The 21,292-nt window shown below is 45.5% G+C and overlaps 1 protein-coding gene across 3 annotated transcripts in view; it reads left to right on the forward strand.

The window, feature by feature from the left end:
• Positions 1 to 21,292, forward strand: part of LOC135370737 (NAD kinase-like) — a 110,210-nt gene that overhangs the window by 67,571 nt on the left and 21,347 nt on the right. The window contains exon 2 of one of the 3 annotated variants that reach the window (XM_064604553.1): positions 6,312 to 6,501. The exons of 1 other annotated variant lie outside the window; for it this stretch is intronic. In XM_064604553.1, coding sequence (XP_064460623.1) covers positions 6,425 to 6,501 — 77 coding nt within the window. In that variant the 5' untranslated portion in view covers positions 6,312 to 6,424. Of the gene's footprint in view, positions 1 to 6,311; positions 6,502 to 16,515; positions 16,821 to 21,292 lie in introns of those variants that run through there. One more of the 3 variants, XM_064604552.1, reaches the window with a different exon arrangement.

The raw sequence follows: 21,292 nt of genomic DNA on the forward strand, positions 1-21,292 counted from the left end.
CGTGACAATGCTTACTTTCCTCGACAGCTCATCAATTATACGAAATTACGAAATTGGTAAATCCTTGAATCTGTCGAACTTTTTGTACTGCTAATGTAAACTATACACCAAGTGGTCTGGGGGCGATGTGTTTATTGAAAAAAGAAAAGGAGGAAAGGTTAGACAGGCGTAGACCGACTTGCTATTCCTTTAAAAAAACAAAAAAAAAAACACGTGGGCACACACACAAAAGGGGGCCTTAGAGGCTGGTCGAGAGGTCGGAGCCATGAAGAAAGCGCAAGAAGGTAGTCGTAACCGCCCCCAGGTTGTGCAGGCCTGGTCCGAGCAGAGTGGCTAAAGAGACGTTGGGGTAACCAAGTTGTCGCAAGTGGCGTTGGAGGACTAGTCGTTGAGAGAGATACCGTTTGCAGGATAATAGGTAGTGGTCTGGTATACAGCCTATGCGTGCTATGTTGGATTTCTGTTTCCTCGCTTTTTTGACACAAGACAAAATGTAGAAAGCCGAGATAGTGTATTTGAGGAAAGCGCTACGCAGGTCCAAAGGAGAGGCGCAATGAAGAATTAAGGCACAGTTTTAAAAGTATGGCGAGTGGAAAGTACAGTACAAAGTACATTAACGAAAGTTGAGTTTTTAGGCTAGTTTTAATTAAGTTGATAAGTAAATTTAAAACATATCCCCCAGGACTTTTTTCATTCGGATGTTCCCTGCTAAACGTGACACAACAACAATGTTCAAACACGTCCATGACTTTTGATCGTTCCTGACCGACCTGCTGTGTCTATGCCATTGAAAGTCAGCAATGAAACCAATGATTACCCAGTTTATCCTGCGGGAATGTCGTTTTGAAAGGGAAATTCCGGAGCACATTCAGGATATATATTCGCGTATAATTGTTTACTTCGTTAGACGGGCTTGCTACTGACAAACGACGTCTGGGAGGATCATACTCATTGTCCTCTATGATTTCTTCTTGAAATGGCTGGCGGCCTTATCCTTAAACACAACTTCTCTATAGAAGAAAAGATCCTTGAGTAACTTTCTGTGCTACAATGTGCCCGGAGCACACAAACGGTTACCCACCCGCACCGCCTGGACATTCGATACACATCAACAGAAAGAACAAGCAAATAGAATAACAAAAAAGATATTATTTGCGTCATGGCCGACCTCAGTTTGCCACTCCATGGTGAAATCCTCTTCCATGGTTTCTCTCTTTCCCTCTTTCGTTCTTTCTCGCTACACAAAACCGTACACGCTTTTCATTTCGCGTTTTCATTGCAGCTCCAAATCCTTTTTGGTGACATCCGGAATCCGAACGGTTCATTTCACTGATGTCCTCTCGCATGAAACGAACCGCGCGTTCCGCCCTGTAAAAGATGAATGTGCCACAGGAAACTACTAACGCATGAAGGCCAAAAGAGCAAAAACGAAAGCTGGGAGAATACCGGGATGGCCGTCACTATATACTTCCAGTGCGATGATATAAATACGTTAGCTATCCACTCGGAGAACGGATCGAGGTTTATTGTGCAATTAACAAAAGCTCCCTGTATCAGAAGCTATTTGCATTAGAAAAACAGAACTTCACCACATAGCACGAATCCTGGTGCCGACTGTGCTGTCTTGGTTACTCCTGGTTTTCCCCCAGACGCTGTCAGACGTACGTCGGCACAGTTCCCTTAGAAGTCGGCCCATGACGCACATTGCCTCCAGAGCGTTAGTCGTGACGTTATGCCCACGTCTGTGAGGCCGACAACGCCGAGCTATTTCTCTAGCATCACCACCACCACCACCTGTTTTTTCTTTTGTGTGTGTGTGTGTAGTAAACACCCGGACAGTGCCGAAGAACTCGCTGGTGTCCCATATTTATGTAACAGAGGGAAGCCCTCAAAAGTACATTCGTTTAACAGTACACTGAACATAACTGAGCACCTGGAACTTCAAGTATAACACTTTAACCTCTTTTAAAAATCAATCAATCAATCAATCAGGTATAACACGATCGCACAGCAGCTGCTACGGATGCTCTGCAGTCACAGCGATTCCACAGGAAGGAACAGTTGCCAGTACTAGGTCTCACATATGTTAGCTAATATCCTCAAAAGAATTAAGGCTTTCATGAAACTGACTACCAGTACTGCTTCCAACCCCGTGCGCCACTGGTCTCTCATAGGAATGTATTGAGCAATGTCTCTGAGTAGCGTAGCTCTTCAGGGGGTCATCAAACCCACCTTAGTAGTCATCATCTATCCCATGGGCAGGTCACACCACAGAAAGATCGTTCAACAAGGACTCCTGGTCCACAAGAGAGATTTATGGTCCACTTTCGCCCACAATCTGGCCCACAAGAGAGTTATATAACGTGCGCTGAAATAGCAGCACACGACACATAAAATATATACTCCCTCACGCTGGATGTTGTGTCTGAATAACTTGTCGCGACCAGGTTTCTTGCGTCCTCAGTCGATTTTTAACCCTTAATTATGCACTAGATTCGATGTTGTTTGTCATATTCTACATTCAATGTGCCGAGAATATGTCGAAGTCTTACTTGGCCGCCAGGTGGAGAGGGGTCGCACCATCGCAGTTGACATCTTCAACCCTGCACTTAGTGTTCTTCAGCAACCACACCAGCGCACTGAAATGTCCTCTAGAAGCCGCGATGTGAGCCGGAGTTTCACGATGCTTGTTTCTTACTCTGGCCCTGAGGTGCGCCACGAAAACCAGGAACCTGAGAGCGGGCACGTGGCCCCCCATGGCCGCGTAGTGAACGCAGGAGGAACCTCCGCAGTCTTTGATTTTGAGCGCGCCCCTGTAGTTTTGGTGCAGCCATGCCAGAATGCCCACGTCACCACGTTGTGCTGCTACCAGGGCGGGATGGGTCATAATAAATGGCAGAAACAGCCCTGTAAAAGACGTCACCTTATAGTTGGAGTACAGCAAACCAAACATTTCCACTATAGAAGCCAGTCCCGAGTAGTTTGGGACTAATATGTCATATTTTTTTTACCAATCAATCAATCAATCAATCAATCTTATGCGCTTGTTGAGAAGGAGAGGGAGAAGGAATGCGCATAAATCTTTGCCCTTAGTCCTCCTTTAAAGGTCTCATATCATGCAGTCTTAACGCAGATTGTGGTGGTGGTGCTAATGGAAGAGCTCGCCTTTGTCGGCCTCACAGAGGTGGGCAACGTCACGACTAACGCTCTGGGGAAATGTGTGTCCTGGGCCGACTTCTAAGGGAACTATGCCGACATACGTCTGACAGCGTCTGAGGAAAACCCGACGCTCTTAACGCAGAACTTCACCGCATGACACCGTCCTCACCAGGTTACCGCCGTCCTAACCGTCATCCCGGATGATATTCGTATCCTTCGGCTTCGGCACTTGTTTCAATTGTATCACTCTCATCGTAGTTGTCCGTACCTGGTACGTGATGATTTAAAGTCTAGGCATAAACACATGCACGCCTTAGTGCCGTTCTCCGCTAAAACTGACATCTTTAAGTTTTCTTTTTTCCCGCGCACTATAGAGGACTGGAACGGCCTCCCACCTACGGTTGTTTGTCTGCCAAACACAAACACCTTTGCGCGACAATTGTCATTATTTGTAGATGCGTGGCCAACTCCTGTAACGGTCCACATGACGAGGACCAACAGTATGAATAAATAAATAAATAAATAAATAAATAAATATCGTTCTCTCCCCTGATTTGTTGAAAACGCGAAGCGTACGCCTTTGTATGACACTTCTGGAGTTACGTTAATTGTCGCAAAAAAGGCGCATGCCTTGCACTCTAAAAACAGAGCTTCACCGCATAGCACGCTCCTAGCCAACCATCATCCCGAGCAACTTCCTTCTTTCTCCTCACTTGCTGAAAACGGGGGGCGTACGCCCCTTTTTGTGGCAATTATGAACTGCATAATGCCACAAAAATGGGCCCGCCCGTTTTCAGCAAATCAGGGGAAAGGACGATGTTGCTCCGGATGATGGTTGGCTAGGAGCGTGAATGCCGATTTCGCCAATTTTTTCAAACCTCTCTTGCTACGAATTTACTCATCACTAAAATGCGGTGTGTCGCTAAGCTAGACTTTTGTGAGCGCATCGCAAGCTGTGCGTGGGAATCAATATGGCGGAAATTCGTAGCAGACGACGCGGTTGTCTTCACCCTATGCAGAGGGAGCTAGTATTGAGGCACCCTACACTCTTAAAAATGAACTTCACAGCATAGCACGCTCTTAGCCAACCCTCATCTCGAATGATATTGTTCTCTGTCCTGATTTGTTGAAACCGCGAGGCGTACGCCTTTTTGTGACACTTATGCTGTTCATAATTGTCACAGAAAAGGCGTACGCCTCCCGTTTTCAACAAATCATGCCAGATAACGATATCATTCGAGATGATGGTTGGCTAGGAGCGTGCTATGCGGCGAAGTTCATTTTTAAGAGTGTACGATGAACATGTCCCGCACTCTTAAATCACGTTTATAAATCAAATATTACGAAGGTAACATTACCCAAACAAATCAAAAACCAAAAACCCGTGTGCGAATGTCTGGATTTTTATGTGAATATACACTATGAGGAGATATCAGTGAGCAGGATCAGGCAGAGTATCCAGCATTCGAAGGGTCATCAAGTGACCAACGCGCAAAAACCCAAAAAGCCTAGAGTGCCACCCCGGGGTTGCTCTCCCCCCTCAAACTGCAAATGAGTGCAATAACATTTTCTGAACCGAAGTTCTTTCGCATAGAGCGAAACGAAACGATAAGATACGAAAGCGAGCGGCAGAGAAAATGCCAGTGAACTTCTTCCTTGGAAGTTCTTTGAACTCGCTTTATCCAATGCTGTACGGGTGTGTAACGCTATGTGTGTTCTGTAAATCCTACTTCCACTATAAAGCTATAGAGTGAGCTATAAAGGCATGTCCTATAATGCGCGCTCAGTCTATAGCAAAGATTCGTAATATAACAACCGCACAAACTTACGCAAATAGTTACATTAAACGCCGTCACGCAACTTTTACAAATATGTGACCCCGAAACCCACTCAACTGTTTAAAACACGTCCCGTTCAGATGACAAGCGGTTATCGATGGTGTCTGTGTTTGGCAGTGAGCGCGTTCTATATTTATGCATTATCTACGTATTATACGTTGTATTTTCCTTAATATAACTTCAATTTCAGAGGGGCTGAACGAATCATTACGATAAACGCAGTATTTAAGCAATTTAATCTGAGAGACGGTATAGTAGACGAAAACTTAGCGAGTGTTGCCAGTCAGATGTGCTATCAATTACAGTGCGATGATATCGCGCTCTCGCCTATGATTGGTAGCACGATTTTGGAAGTGGGTACAACAGAGAGGAGAGTAACAGTGGGTTGATTATGGATGTATCGGGTTATTGGATTGGAATCATTGGATCGTTGGAACCATGTGTGGGAATGTGAACAATTGAAATATGTAGGCACCTTGAGGCTTGTCCTGCACCTGTCCTGCACTCAACGCAGGGAAACATCCCACATCATCATCATCATCATCCATTCATCTATGTTGTTGTTGTTGTTGAGGCTTGTGTTGAGTTCGTCTGTTGTGTGTTTGAACCTCATAATCGTTACTTTCCATCGTACGTGGGAATGGATCGTCATGGATTGGATTGATTGATTGATTGCTAAAAGAAAAAAAAATAGATGTCCCAAACGGCCCGGGACTGGGTACTCCAGGATGTGTTATTTTGGGCTTATCCCAAGCAGCACAACATCTTGGCCCAATATTGGCCCAATATTGGTCCAATCTTGGAGGAATATTGGGCCGGTATTGCCGATATTGGGCCATTCCAATCATTCCAATTATCCCACGATTCCAAATGCAGGGACTGGAATCGTGGGATAATTGGAATGATTGATTGAAATTGATTGTCATGAATGAATCGTCACGGAATCTACGGATTATCATCAATCATCATTTTATTATAACTTATCATTACGGAGTACATTAATTCTATACATGTTCCGGTTGGTTGGATATGGAGATGTTGGCCCAAACATGTTCTAAATTATTTTGTTTGTAGAAATAAAAATTTTAAATAAATAAAATAAAAATACATAAAATTATGTACATGTTCTAAATTATTTTTTGCTTCTTCACATATCACTATTCTCATCAATAATAACGCAGCAGTTATGTGAGCAAAACTTTACAGACTAAGCCCACCTGCCCTTCCGTTGGTAACTGACCGCACAAGGAACCTGCTCCTCTCAAGTGTGCCGACTATCGCTGCCTTATCTCACGCTCATCCTCGATTACGCAGGCTGAGACCTTTCCGTCCGATAAGTCGGTCTACACCGGTGACATCATTGCCGTCGAGACATCATCATAAACGTGTCAGGTGCCTTGGGGAACGCATATGTGACAGTGTGCATCATGGATAACGAAGCAGAGGAAGTCGTGCAACTGCATCCGAGCTTTTCACTGGGATTCCAAAGGTCCATGGGCAAAAAGTAAGCGGAAGTGCACGTTTTTTAAATATATTAGAGGGGAAGGGAAACGCGTGTGTGGAAAGAACTTGGCAGTACGAGGAGCTATGAGCGTAAAAATGGTATGGTATGCAACAGATGCATCCGCCATGCTTCACTAAAGCTTCGTAATACTTTCGTGGTACAACGTGCCATTTCGCAAGACAAACGACCGATCTTATTGCCGTCCAGTCCCGTGTATGTACACGACCGACTTCCACACAATGCTACAGCGGAAGATGCGAAAAACGTCATAGCTTTCTGCCGTCACGTGATCGCCAGAAAGCCTGCGCATTGCCTCCTCTCCCTCTTTCAAATAAGAGTCAGAATTCGTCTGCTACTGCGATTAATCGTTCTGCGAATTCAAGAACCCGCGAATGATTGTAGCTCGCCTGGAACCTGCAGACCTAATATTTAGACAAAAGTGCAAGAAGCTTTCCGGAAAATCAGATTTGTGAAAGATTGGGACCGTTTTGCGCTTTATTTCCAAGTTTTCTCATTTAATACGCGTTCAATCACAACTCGCAGACGACGGTGGTTCGTCTGCATGGCCACGACCGCTGAAAGCACGGTCGTGATTGGCGGCGACCGTTGAAAACACGATCCTCATTGGCCGGCTCTTAATTGTTACGTCACGTCGACGAGCATCAGGTTTTCTCTATCTAGGTGGCGTTGGCTCAACGTCGTATCTTCACGTACACTGCTAACCGTGGGGAATATCCTGCGACACAGCCGCAGGATATTCCGTATCAGACGACAGGAAAAGACGCTGATGGTGTCATCTGCTAAGTGTCGTCTGCTAACTATGCAGTACGGCACTCTCAATATTCCCGCACCGTGTGAATGCTCAACATAACACGAACGGGAACTCCGGGTTCGTGAGCAGTGTTTTCGCTTTTTCTTCCACTAGAATATTCCATGAGGATGTCGCTCGTATGAATACACGGATCACCACATACATGATAACAAAAAGAAAGGGCGTAATTTTAGTCCCTTTGCAGACTAGATGCATTGTCACAAGCATGAGTCCCTTTCTGGACTAAATGCACACGGAAGTGCATGCGAAATTTAGGGACGATCTGCAGTGCTGGGGAACAAATTTATTGGTATGGGAACTTGAAATGCGGGGAGTAACTGCAATCTAGGGGAATAGGAGCTGTAATTCCTCCCCAGTTTAATCCCTTTTATTTCTTAAAGTGTGCGAACCAATTTCCCCTAGTGTGAGCCACAAAATGAAGAGCTAATGTACTCACTCATTGTCGCGACACGTATTTGTTCGTGTTGTCATCGCTGGACTGTGAAATAGTTGGATGCCTTTACACATTTCGGATGTACATCTTGGTAAAGCTCAAGAAACGCGCCCCAGTATATGTACTATGTTCCATAACCCGCTCAGTGCTATTGAAGTTTTGTCTTTTATTCGCATTCACCTATCCTGTAACGCGACTCTTGTGTTATCTCATTTCTTAAGGACGTCAGTCATGACTTCATGCGCATAAAAAACTATTACAGAACGATGACACCACAGAAAATGCGTTCGTTCCCTTAGGTCCAAGGTCCAGTGGTTCCAGTGGTTTAAATGGAGCATAGCGCTCTAATGACCTGCGTTGTCACTATAAGTACAAAGGCGAAGGGGATAATAGTCAAGGAATACACGCACGCTGAGCGGGTCGAGCTGAAATTCCTCTAAGTTCTTCTCTCCCTGTTATTTTTTCCGCCAACATCAACATCATCCTCAAAATTCACTCGCTCTTATGACACAATCTATACCGTATAGCCTTTGTCGCAACTCTCCGTGTTCCTCTGGTAGCGCAGTCTACAGGGCTAGGAGCATAATTCTGCTCGCAGCATTCTCTTGTCCCTTGGTCATCATAACAATTTGCACTGTGTCGTCGCGAGTGGCCGTCTATTTGGAAGTGGCAGACCTGTCCACAGGGACTCGCTGTCCGAAAATCTGAGAAACACGACATGCACCTTACCTGAATCTTGGTCTTGCTAGCGAATGCAGCGTGGCGTGAAGCGCGAGGCCTCTTCTGAGCACTAAGCATGTGAGGGTCGGTTCGGATACTGAGCACGGACAAAAGGAAGCCTGTCATCGGTGGCCTCGCATAGACCTCGCACTGGGTGCCCCAGAGCCCCGCACACGCCCGTTTGGCTGCTTTTTCAGGGCTAACACGAGCACGTGCATCCGCTAGCTCATCCATAGGAACCATTTGTTACATCGTTTACGCTCCTGAAAAAAAAAAAAAAGAAAGAAAGAAGGAAGGAGTTTTGACCACCAGGCTGTGGCGTCTTTCTATGTGTAAGTTCCATTCCTGAAGCTTATGAGGGAACCCTGTTGAAGCTTATATTTCACACCTTCTCCTCAACTGCCGCAGATTCGACACCCCTCGAGCCACGCTCAGACGACGCATGCTCGAGCTGCGGTGCGCAGACTTTTCTCTGGCCACTCTGCTCGGCCCAGTACGACATGCCACACAGTGGTCTATGATCAAAGCAGTTTTGACGTTTCTCACAGCGGCGCAGGTGTCACGCACAACATGTGAACTCGAGTCTTGTCATCGCATTCGTCAATGCCCCAATCTCACCTCTCATCCTCATACACTTTACCTCCTTTCTTTTTTAAGTCCTATTTGTATTTAATCTAGTCTCATCCTTCTTTCAACTTTTGTTAGTTTATCATGTATTTCCTAATTATTTTCCTTTCTTTTTAGTCTTTTGCGGAATAGCAAGCCGACATACCGTTTGGCTGACCTTTCCTCCTTTTTCTTTGTTAAGTATGCCTCCCCTTTTTTCTTTTTTTTTTTGCGAAAGTTCAAGTGGAAAATGACTGCCCATGAGGCTCGCCCGCTCTGTTTCTTTTACTTCCTCAGGAAAAAAGGGGGGGGGGGATATGTTTATTAAGAAAAAGGATTCAAGAAGACACTTATAGGGGACTTCTTCTTATTATTATTCTGCTGCTTCTTCGTCCTCGGAGCAGTGGCCGTTATCCGTGGCTTAGGGGACTTTGCTTCTTCCTTGTCTTTGTTTTTTTCCTTCTTCTTCTTTTAATTTTGCTTTCGCGTGGCACATGCTTTTTTGGAGCTTTCGTTCCGTATGGAACATGATATGACAAGGCCTCCCTGAAACTTGTCTTCTACTTTCTAACCTTACAGTTATCTCCACGGGTCTACTTACCATAATGAAAAATTCAGAACGCTTTCACCCCATGTAAGCGCCAGGCGGGCCATCCTTCGGAAGATGCTCCCCGTTCTCAATCTTCAACGGGGGTTCAAAGCATCAATTCAAGGCATACCTTATGAAGACATATGCCTTACTCCGAATTATTATATTTCAACGCGTAAGAACTGGAGCTGCAGGCGCCCTTAGGGCAGCCACCTAGCTCCAATACACCACAATCCAGTTAAACTTATCTATATATGCCTATGCCTATATCTATATGCCTTATGAGGGCTTATGAAGACACCTCCATTTCCTGAACGACATAGGTGGATAAGTTGTTAACGTGCCAGCATTCCCGGTGATCGCGTGGGTTCGAACCTGGCCGCGGCGACGCCAGGAACTTTGTGGCATGGTGCAAGTTGCTTTGGCATGTCGTCCTCCGCGGGAGGCGATGAACACGGGATGCTGTGTGCTGGGATCCCAGTTAATACACAGACCAACCACCCTGGCGTCGATCATGATCAGTCTTCTCTCAACCTGTAATCATCATTACAATTATCATTATCTATACCACGGTGGAACTGAGGCTGGAGCACAGAAGAACGGACAACAGAAGACACAAGCCTCAAGTGCAAAGGACAATGAAAAAAGGTGTGCGGAAAGAAGGCTTGTGGAAAGAAGACTTGAGGCTTTGGAAGTCGTTGGGGAGGTGTGTTTAGCTTAGCTCAACTGGTAGAGGCCTGGATCGGCAATCCAGAAGATGTGGGTTCGTATTCCTGCAGCTGGCTAACCTCTTCTGTGACTTCCTTCTTTCTATGCCACGGAGTCCCAGCAATGGAATGTACAGGTTGAGGACTAAACCTCATGTCAAGAGGCTCCTGTATCGAATACGACGAGGAACATCAATGAATTCTGTAATCCCTGATCTGCGTGTCTTGTGTCGATACCTTTGTTAGGACCAGTTTCTTCCATAGGATGCGTGAGGCAGGTACGCTTGTGGCAGGTACACTTCGACCGTGCTGGCTGACTGGCTGACTGGTTGGAGCGGTATTGTCCATAAAAGTAGCTCAAACTAAGAAACTGAAGTTGTCCTAGTCACTGTGTGACATAAAGAGGCCAACCCAGAAGTTAACTGTTGAAACTAAGGGAGGAATGAACGTCCTCTCCAATGCAATTATGACCAGTAAAATTAATAACATAATACGACGAAGGTCCAGCTCTTGCGAAATTTTAGTTTACAAGCGAATTTTTGCCCTTCAGCTACGTCGAGGAAAAGCCGTCGTGCGTTGCACTTTCGGATTTGGCGCTGTCTTCAGCTTTTGATATTTGGAACGACAGATGGCGCCATGTGTTATATTAATTCACCTCTTGTAGTATTCAGGTACGACAGGTGGCACCACGTTTTCGATTTGACAGCTACTTTTCACATAGCTTCAATTTCAAAACTACGAAATCTCGCACAGAAAATATTTATTTCGCATCACGTTTCAGTTGCCCTCGTTAGCAAACGTCCTTGGTCTCAAGTCTGTTTTGGCACAAAATGTGTCCGTTGATGTTGTTCTCCTATTTAATGGAGAATCGAAATTGACAGACATTATAATATGCTCTAATATTGACCTATCTTGTAGAACAATATTTAGCAGCATTACAGGCGGCATATTATACTACGACGAGTATAGGTTATTTTCGGCTTACCATGCTAGACAGCGACGCAATTAGGCATGTATATATATATATGTATATATAGATACTCATTGAACGATGCGACAGCACCAGAGGACACGTGTTTCGCCGTGTTTGCGGCTCGTCGGCCCTGGGTAGCTGCGCATCGTTCGGGATTGGCAAACCAGGGGTCACTCAGCGAGTGATATACACCTGGGAGGGTGACTGAGCACTCCTCAATGCCACAGTGCAAGCCAGTGAATTATAAAGAGGGGGGCCCTCTTTATATATATATGTATAGAACAAATAGGTTAATATATCAGACGGCTACGAAGTTGAATAAAAGTGAAATAATAAGACTTGGACTACAGATTACAGGAACGTTAACAAAAACTAATTTATTTAATGGGCAGTTTAACACATAGATAAAAAAATGGTCGACGTTTCGACAGTGGCACTGTCTTCGTCAGGACTTTTTTTAATCTATGTGTTAAACTGCCCATTAAATAAATTAGTTTTTGTTAACGTTCCTGTAATTTGTAGTCCAAGTCTTATTATTTCACTTTTATATATATATATGTATATATATACTCATGGAACGATGCGACAGCACCAGAGGACACGTGTTAATTTTGAACACCCTGTATATATATATATATATATAATGAAGGGGAAAAAGCCATTAAAGAAACAGGTAAATGACACAAGACGTATCTGAAATTAAAAATTACAGATTGAGATGGCTTCTATGGCTGCACGCAGAGAAACAGATACTCATGGAACGATGCGACAGCACCAGAGGACACGTGTTTCGCCGTGTTTGCAGCTCTTCAGCCCTGGGTAGCTGCGCATCGTTCGGAAATGGCTAACCAGGGGTCGCTCAGCGAGCGATATACAACTGGGAGAGTGACTGAGCACTCCTCAATGCCTCGATGCCAATGAATTATAATGAGGGGAAAAAAACTACCCAGAGCTGACGAGCCGCAGACACGGCGAAACACGTGTCCTCTGGTGCTGTCGCATCGTTCCATGAGTATCTGTTTCTCTGCATGTAGCCATAGAAGCCATCTTAATCTGCAATTTTGAATTTTAAACACGTCTAGTGTCATTTACTTGTTTCTGTGATGGCTTTTTTCCCCTCATTATAATTCACTGGCTTGCACTGTGGCACTGATAAGTGCTCAGTCACCCTCCCAGGTGTATATCGCTCGCTGAGCGACCCCTGGTTTGCCAATTCCGAACCATGCGCACCTACCCAGAGCTGACGAGCCGCAAACACGGCGAAACACGTGTCCTCTGGTGCTCTTACGTCGTCTGAATCTGTTGCTGATTTTATGTCGCGAATTCAGGATCATTTGTAGTGTATTGTTGTGTGGCTGATGCTCTTGTTTTGTTCCAATTGGGCGTACTTGGGCCTCCAAGAGGGGGCCAGTAGTATTCCAAAAAGAAAAAAATACACCTTCCGACATGTCTGCGGCATTTGAATACCATATGACAGCAGGGGCGGATCCAGCCCCTCGGTTTGGGGGGGGGCGGTTCCTTTGTCGGAGCTCGTAGTGGAGGAGGGGAGAGAGGGAAATCCAATGTATAAACTGACGTTTTGGGGGGCGATCGCCCCCCCCCCCCCCTCCTGGATCCACCACTGTATATGACAGACACATCCACTGCCATCGCACCATGTATAGAGTAATGAAAAGAAGAGAAGTAAACAACGAGAAAAAGTTGTTTGAATTCGTGGAAGGAACGGTGATTCTTCTAGAAGTGAGAGCAGAGGTCGCCGAAAAGTATGTGAAGCGTTTAATGAGGCCGTTCACGAGGATCTAACGAGGATACAGTTTATGGCACGCCTGCATACTTCAGTGTGTCCCACGGCATTATTAACTGGCACCCGATGCGATGCGGACGCCTTTGATTGACGCGACCTTGCACGACACACCTCATATGGGAATGACGTCCAGTTAATGTGTACGCGAGAACGTCGCACGTAGCAATTAGCGTTTGATCCGAGTCTAATTATCGCCGTAAGATGGAGCAGGCTGAAGAAAATGCGTTTTTATGGGCTGTCGTATGCGAGGATATAAGCCGCAAACATGATGGTGTTCCGTAATATTTATTGCCATTGGATGCAGTGTCCGGTTGCCAAACAAGGCAACTGAGAACTGGTATTCAGTCATTCAAAAACCAGCTCCCGTGGCATAGGGCTGTTGCAGTGAAGTTTGCACAGCGCCATTTCGGGCCCAAACGGCCACAGATCCCAACAGTAGGTCGTTTCATCAGCGTGTTTTGCATGGTGTTTCAAACGGTATGGTGCCAAGGAAGCTACAAAACCTGTAGGAAATCCACAGAAAAAGCGGTGCTTATTGAAAAGTGCGAACAACTCGAGACTGTGTGTTTGAAAGTGCCGCGTCGTCTGCTAAACGACCGCGTGTTGCACAATTTGGGGCGCTGACGTTGCTGCTCACTCGCGCCACCTGGCCCAGAGAAACAGGTCTATAGTGGTTAGGATCGCCGCGGTTTCACGCCGAGACTGGGAGGTGGGTGACGCGTGTTCGAATCCCCGCACCGGCTGTGCTGTCTCGGGTTTTCCTTGGGTTTTCCGGCAGACTTTCCAGGCAAACGTCAGCACAGTTCTCCCTGAAGTCGGCCCAGGACGCACACTAACCTCCTTGTCCCCACTCCTTCCATGCTTGGGCACCAATCAGGAGAGCGGTTAGTAGGAAAGTGGCATTCCTTCGACATAATTTGGAAACAGGACTCCCCCCTATAGGTCGCTGGGAGATTGACCTATAGGGGGCGACACCGTCACCTTTCTAGCGTGGATAACACGCATGCCAATGTTCGGAGTTGATGGCTCCTCTTTGTAATTCTTGCGTATATTCACCGGGAGATCACTGGTGCCGCGATGGTACGATACTGTTCGGTTCCCCAATGCTCCACCCACTGCACTGAACGCGGAATAATCGTCTAAAAGCAGACGACGCGAGGAAACTGTCCACACTACGGTAGTTCACCGTTTCTCCGCAGCGCGCCGACGCCGTTCGATCTCTGAGCGTCGATGTCGGCGCGCTGGGAATTCCACAATCATGGGAACATACCTGGCTTGCCCCATTTGAAAGCAGCATGGAAGGAACCACCTGGAACGCATATATATTTTTACTGCGTGATATGAATATACTATATCTTCAGGAATCGTTACGCAAAATATTCCCTTTGGGGTGCCCGCATTTCCTGGGAAAATTAGTTTACGAGTACACGCGCAGTGGCGAACTCTCGCAGCATATTTCTAGCTTGTTGTGACGTCAGATCATTCTAGCACTCTTATTGGCTGCCGGGAATCGTCTGCTATACGACGCTGGAGCAAGGCAACCAGTAGCTCTGTGTCAGACGCGGGATGCAGAATACAACAGCAAAAGAGAAAGAGAAATGGAGGCGGCGCGCCTCGCTATTGGGCGGATGACGTGACGTCAGACGGAAGCACGTAGCTTTCCTGACCCGCGAGATTGAAAGCTCACCGGGGTACTGGGCACCGGGGCATTGGCCACCGAACACGGGGGCCCTCGTGTTCGGTGCTCAGAGTCCCAACAATGTCGAACACAGTTCCCTATGAAGGCTGCCCAGGATGAACAAGTCCCCGAAGGTTCTGCAATGTACTAGCAGGCGCTGCAGCTCAAAGATAGATCCATTACTGTTGCTAGCGGCGAGCAACTCGGCATCATGCGAAACTTTCAAGCCTCTTTTCCCATCTTTTCCACTTGCCTTTACCTGAACAGCTTTTTACACCTAACCTTGCGCTATTCGTTGCGTTAAAAAAGGGCAGCTTTTGAAAGCATAATGTCTCGCTGTCATTACGACGGTGGCACAACCATGTGCAACATAAGCGGAAGGTTTCAGGTCGACTGTGGAGGTGGTCGGTACAGGGATATGTCTAGACAGTGTTTTGAGAAAGCAGGTCGCAATAACGCTCAGACTCCAGTTTTCTAATTATTCCTGGAAATTGAAAGGCACCCTGACCTTTACGATAGAGCAGTTGTGGTGTGAATATTTAATCAATTCTCGGATATAATTGCACTTCATTGCACGTTATAGCTAACACACGTTTGCGGGAAAGGTATAGTAGAACATCACGTTCATTATGCAGGTCCTTTTTGAGGCTTCACGCTGGGCAGATTGCTACAGAATAAATTCAACGAACCGTCACGAGAAGATGGGCATTATTCACGTCTGGGTGAAATGGGACGACATGTTTAAAGGCATGGAAGTTGCTAAACATGGGTAAATACGCCATAATGTCGGTGCTGCCTAGGCAGGGAGCCATTGTCGTCAAGCGCGCCAAGCTGCTATGTTGATGGACAGTGAAGGCCCTTCTGTGGGTAATCCTCAAGGACGCTTACTGCAAGCGTATCGCTGTTGATTGACACGGAAAGCTGCGAAACAACGTGGCATACATGGGCAGAAAAATATAAATAAATACACTGCATTTTTACGCCGGTTTCCACGAGCTTCGCAAGCAAATCAACTTGCAATCATGCGTAATGTTCCTTGTTTACAGTTTCTATTTAAAGCCCAACATTTTTATTTATTGTTATTATTATGAACACTAAAGAGAGGATGAACAGCGTGCCGAGCCAAGAACGTCACCCTGAGAGTGAGGGTGTTGATCCTCAATCCCCATGTCTCACAACGGCACGTGCCGCGCGTGTATATCAAAACGTGGATTCCGGATCCCTTCTAGAAATGAAGACAAGTTGCTCCGAAAAGTGGCCATGCTCTCTACCGCATGTAACATCGTCGAAGTATCTTGTCAGAACAGAGGAAGCACGTGCCCGCAGGTTCCTGGTCCGAAAAAAAAAAAAAAATTGCTGCATAACTGACGTCCTAACGCCAACAGACACGTACACCTGCCGACGAGGAAGCAGAGGTTAAGCCGACCAAGGCCACCACTTTTCTTCTTGCTTCTTCCTGCTGATTACACGCTCGATTCCGACTAGGTTTGTACCCGGTCGGAATCATCTCTTCACGTGTTGCACCATCGTGCCGCATCCGGTCGTGAGCGTCGTGCATCCATAGCTTCACGAGCGCAAGGTTGGATGGCGCTGCGTACATTAGGACGCGCAGACGACCGTAAAAAGAACAATAAAAACCCGAAGGAAGCAAAGCGGCAATTGGGATAAGGGAAAAATTGATTGTAAGAGTGTGGTATTGCCTCAGGTAGTCCAAAATGAGGGAGAGAAAGAGAAAACGTGTTTATCTAGTCTAACAACTCTGAAAATGTAACGACACTCTGTGGAGTGACGGGAGCGAGCACTTTCACTGTCGTCTGCAACGACTGCCTCGCGCGTGTCTTCTGCTATGGAAGAGGCAGCAGTGGCTGACAGAGAGTCAAAGGTTGGAGGCATCACCTTCCAAGACCTGCCCTCTGAGGATCCCCGGGACAAGAAATTTCGTTCGTGTACGCTCAAGTCGAGGATAGCGGTCTTCAGGTTGGTGAGAGCTACGTTCCGTTACGATTCCTCTTTGTACAAGTTGCGCTAAAGCGTGGGGAACAAGGTGCTCGATTTGTCTGAAAATGTTTAATGAGGGAATCCGGTAGAAGCGTTGCGAAAGATAGTGTGTTCTCGGGTTGGAGATCATAATGCCTTCGCATACAGCGACATTGTGTCTCTAGGTTTGACAAGGAAACTCGAGTGCACAATCAAAGGGGGAGCTAGCCAAGCTGCAAAATATACCGCTGCTTCGAGATTCTGTTTTCTTGGGAAGGGCGCATGCCTGCTTGCCTCACTGTAACATGTGTTTATATGCGGGCTGCCGGCGAAGATACCCGGCTATAGGTACGCGTGCGCGTGCAGGGTTTGGAATTGTCGTTCACAAAGCTAACTTCAAAACGCTTATAATACAATTCCAGAATTAGTTCACTTTTCCAGCGACAATTCACATTTGCTTGTTCTCTGTGCTGCTTTCTCTTTCAATACTTTTTTTTTTCAACTTGAATTTTTATAACCATGAATTCGCATGTGTATACAATATCATGTAGCAATCCCCGATTGCAGCCAACGAAGTATATACCTGTAACGTGATAGTGCGCTGTCGCAATAATTCGCAACATTTCGCTGTTAAGGAACGGCAAAACTGTTCCAGCTCTACTCATCGGCGCAGTGCGGCCGCATGTTTTTAGCTGAATGCTGGCGAAAACTTTAGAACAACAACAGGAAAGACATTGTAATGATAGCATGGGGTCTTTCACTCCATTCCGCGTGAGGTATTGTATTACTGAGCTGGGATGGCAATGAAGTGTACTGACTACACACACGCGTTCGCGCACACATGTGTACAGGACCGGTGAGACACTCGCGGGCACACGCCAGAGAAGGAATGTAAGAGGCCCTGCATTACAACGTTACGAGCACAGATGCATACGCCCGTCCGGAACTGTTCACATATTGACAAATTGTTTGGATGCGTCGTGCCGGAATATTGCGGTTTTTTTTATTTGGATTTGTCCCAAACTTACACTTAGGGTTGCTCTTTTTCGGTTTTTATTTTAAGGCGGATTCGGCGTATGTGTTTTGGTGTTTATTTATTTTCGTGAAATCGGCGTTTCTCGGTGATTTTTCTTACGTGTACGTATTTTACCCTGCAGTTATTGGCGAATATAAATCAAAACGTAATTTCAAAACTATGCGTCTCAGCGCTTATTAAAACAAAAAAATAATAATACAAAATTAGCCTTTGTCAGATATCACTAAAGGAACACCTTATTGTTCTACAGCGAAGTGGTGGTACCTAAATCGTGAAAGCAGTGCTCATTTAATCTTATTGTAATAGATGCAGGCATTGCAGGGAGCGATTAATCCCCCTAACCTTCCCTCGGACATTTATTTGTATTCGGTGTTTTTCGGTTAAAATCGCATGGTGAAAAAATTTACTGGCGTATGCTTTCGGTGTTTTTCGGTCAAAAGCGAAAATGCGGAGCTCTATACTTGTACTTAACTGTAATACTCTACTCAAGCTACTTTGTCTCAAATACTTTTGGGAGTAACTTCGTATCTTACTTCAAATGCTTTTAGAAAGCAGTGTTTACTCATTTCTGAAGCTATACTCCCAAGATACGTACTTCCTTCCATTTATTTTTGTCGGAAGAGACGAGACGATCGAATAAAAGATTAATAACTTCGTCAGTTTTGAGCTGGAGGCTATGCCACTTACATGCGCATCTATATTTCATGGCAGATATATACCCCGACATTCTCGGCGGCGTAGCCTGCAAAAACGGGCGGTGCCTTATAGGTTTACTGTATGCGCGGAACGACGTGTTGACCTAAAGGGCATGTCTGTGAATACTCGGGGTCTGTCGAAGCCAGGGAAGAGGAACGGTGTTGCATGCAGTAATTAACGAGCACGGAATACTCTGAGCCTAGCATCGTGCGAGATATCCGCGGAGGAGAGCATAAACCAAGAAAATATCGCGGGAAAACGAGAGTATCCGAACCGATACCCATTTTTATCTTCGCTTTGTTTGTATTTGTTTGAGAGTAGATTTCACACATTGTGACCTCATATAGTATTTTGAAAGTAACGAGTTACTTTTGGGAGTATTTAGTGTTCTAGTAAAATAAAAGCTTTTCAAGGTTGAGTGTTTAATACTGTACTCATTACACTTTTGCCTAGTACACGATAACTTATTTTTTAGTATCTCGTACAGGCCTAGCTGGTGAACCGACAGGTATCAATACGTTACCGGATGCATGTCAAGCGTATATGCCAGAACTATATATAACTATATATATATATATACGCTACAAAATTTAGGTTCGAACGACCAGGATGTTGAATATAGATAGGGGAGAAAAGACACCAGAGACTGAAGTAGGGAGTAGGGGAAGTTATTTATTAAGCTGGCATTTAAACTAAGGGTCTGGGGAAGTCTACGTTTCGGCGGAAGCTCCGCCTTCTTAGCGGAGCTTCCGCCGAAACGTAGACTTCCCCAGACCCTTAGTTTAAATGCCAGCTTAATAAATAACTTCCCCTACTCCCTACTTCAGTCTCTGGTGTCTTTTCTCCCCTATCTATATATACATATATATTATATAACTATATATAAAAAAAAAGAAGAAAGAAACAGGGCTGATCATCAGTTGGGTAGAGACAACTACAAAATTTAAAAGGTCACGTGAGAGAAATGACGTATCAGAGGCAGCCCATGAGCATAGGCTTTCATGCATATATAACATTCACGTGAATGGATCCATTAACTTTCTCGTCATGAACATTAAGCATTCCCCCTGGAACATTTCTTCTGCGCATCGGGCATCCGCATCGTAGCCGGATATAGTTGATCGTGCCGTCCTTGACTCTGATATTATATGTGTACAAAGTGTACAAACGTATACAAAGTGTCTGACTTTCCTGGGTAAAACACGATCCTTCCCAATTATTCCTTCCGGAAGTAGTTTACAGTACATGACCAATTCACGTTACACCCAATTTATCCCCGTGTATCCCCTAGTCTATATTTAGTAGCAGTTTGTATATATACGCACGCCTGATGTAAGTATATTACTTAAACGCGACAATAAACTACGCGAAGCACATTTGACGTTACACCATGTGGTGCTTGTCACTATACAACCCGCGAAATGTGTATGTTTCACAGATAAATGCACATTAACTGCGGGACGTTTGCTGTAGTGGAAAGAGAAAGTACCTCGATTGCACCCTACTGTGTATCAATACAGTCAAACTCCTTTACAACGAAACTCAGGGGACAGCAAAAAAAATTCGCAGTAAAGGTATTTTCGTTAAAAAGGATGTCCATTATTGGACCTATAGGGCTCCAGCGGGACCGCAAAAAAAAATTGCTGTAGTGGTATTTTCGTTAAAAAGGTGTTCGCTATAAAGGAGTTTGACTGTATAGCGCCCAATTTGACACCGAATTGCACAGCTAAAAATAGCAGCCGTTTCGTCCCCCCCCCCCCCCTCCCTACCTCCCGAATACTGGAAAGGCATTTACCACAAAATAGTCAGACCCTATGCATACACATCGAAGTGCGTCTCTGCGCATGAGAGAAGGCAGTGAGAGGGAAGAGGGAGGGCGCCGCCGTAGCCAATGGGGCTTCTCGCGTGGAGTAACCGGGAGAGGAGATATGCGCAGAACGCTCGGTTAGTTGCAGAGCGTATTGCCACAAATACTGCTGTGCTGATGTCGTGTGCTTATGCACTGCATTGATATACGTTTTTTTTTTTTTTTCTTTGCTTCTTTTTTCTCTCTCTCTCTCTTTTGCCGTGTGAATACAAGGATTGTCAGCTAAGGCTGCATAGTAAAATATACGAAATGTTGTGGGAGATCCTCGACTTTGAAACTAACGCACCACACTTCCCCCCACCCCCTTTCTCTCCCTCTCTCTCTTACCCATGAGGTATACTATGTATGCTGTATACATTGCTATGAGGTATATAGCCTGCATTTCCATCTTTTTCTTGTTCCGTTTTCATTCCCTTCCTCGAAACCAAAGCGGACGGCTCCCTGCTGCTGTAATGCTTTTATTTGTTTCGTCTAACGCAGTTTTTTTTTTTTTTTTTATGCTTCCAGAAATGTGAATTATTACACCTGTTTCGGCGCTCGTGTTATCATGTTTGGGGACAGAATGTCTTGTTACACATTTGTCGGTCATGTCAATACCGACAATACCTACAATAGAATTTTGGGGTGGATTCACCTATAAGTTGATAATTAGGGTAATTACTTTGGGAGGTGTTGCAACATCTCTGTCGGGCATATGGCAGGGGAGGGGGGGGTGAGAAGATCCCTGCGCGTCCTGGGGTAGTTAGTCACAAGCTAAGTGGCAAATTTCCTCACTCATTGTCAATAGCCTACATGTATGTGTCGTTGCTGTTAGTGTACGATACGGGAGAACACAATGGCAATAGCAAATATGTATATCTATGACGCACTCTT

The sequence above is a fragment of the Ornithodoros turicata genome, chromosome 10 (assembly GCF_037126465.1).
Source record: "Ornithodoros turicata isolate Travis chromosome 10, ASM3712646v1, whole genome shotgun sequence".
NCBI classification, from domain to species: domain Eukaryota; kingdom Metazoa; phylum Arthropoda; class Arachnida; order Ixodida; family Argasidae; genus Ornithodoros; species Ornithodoros turicata.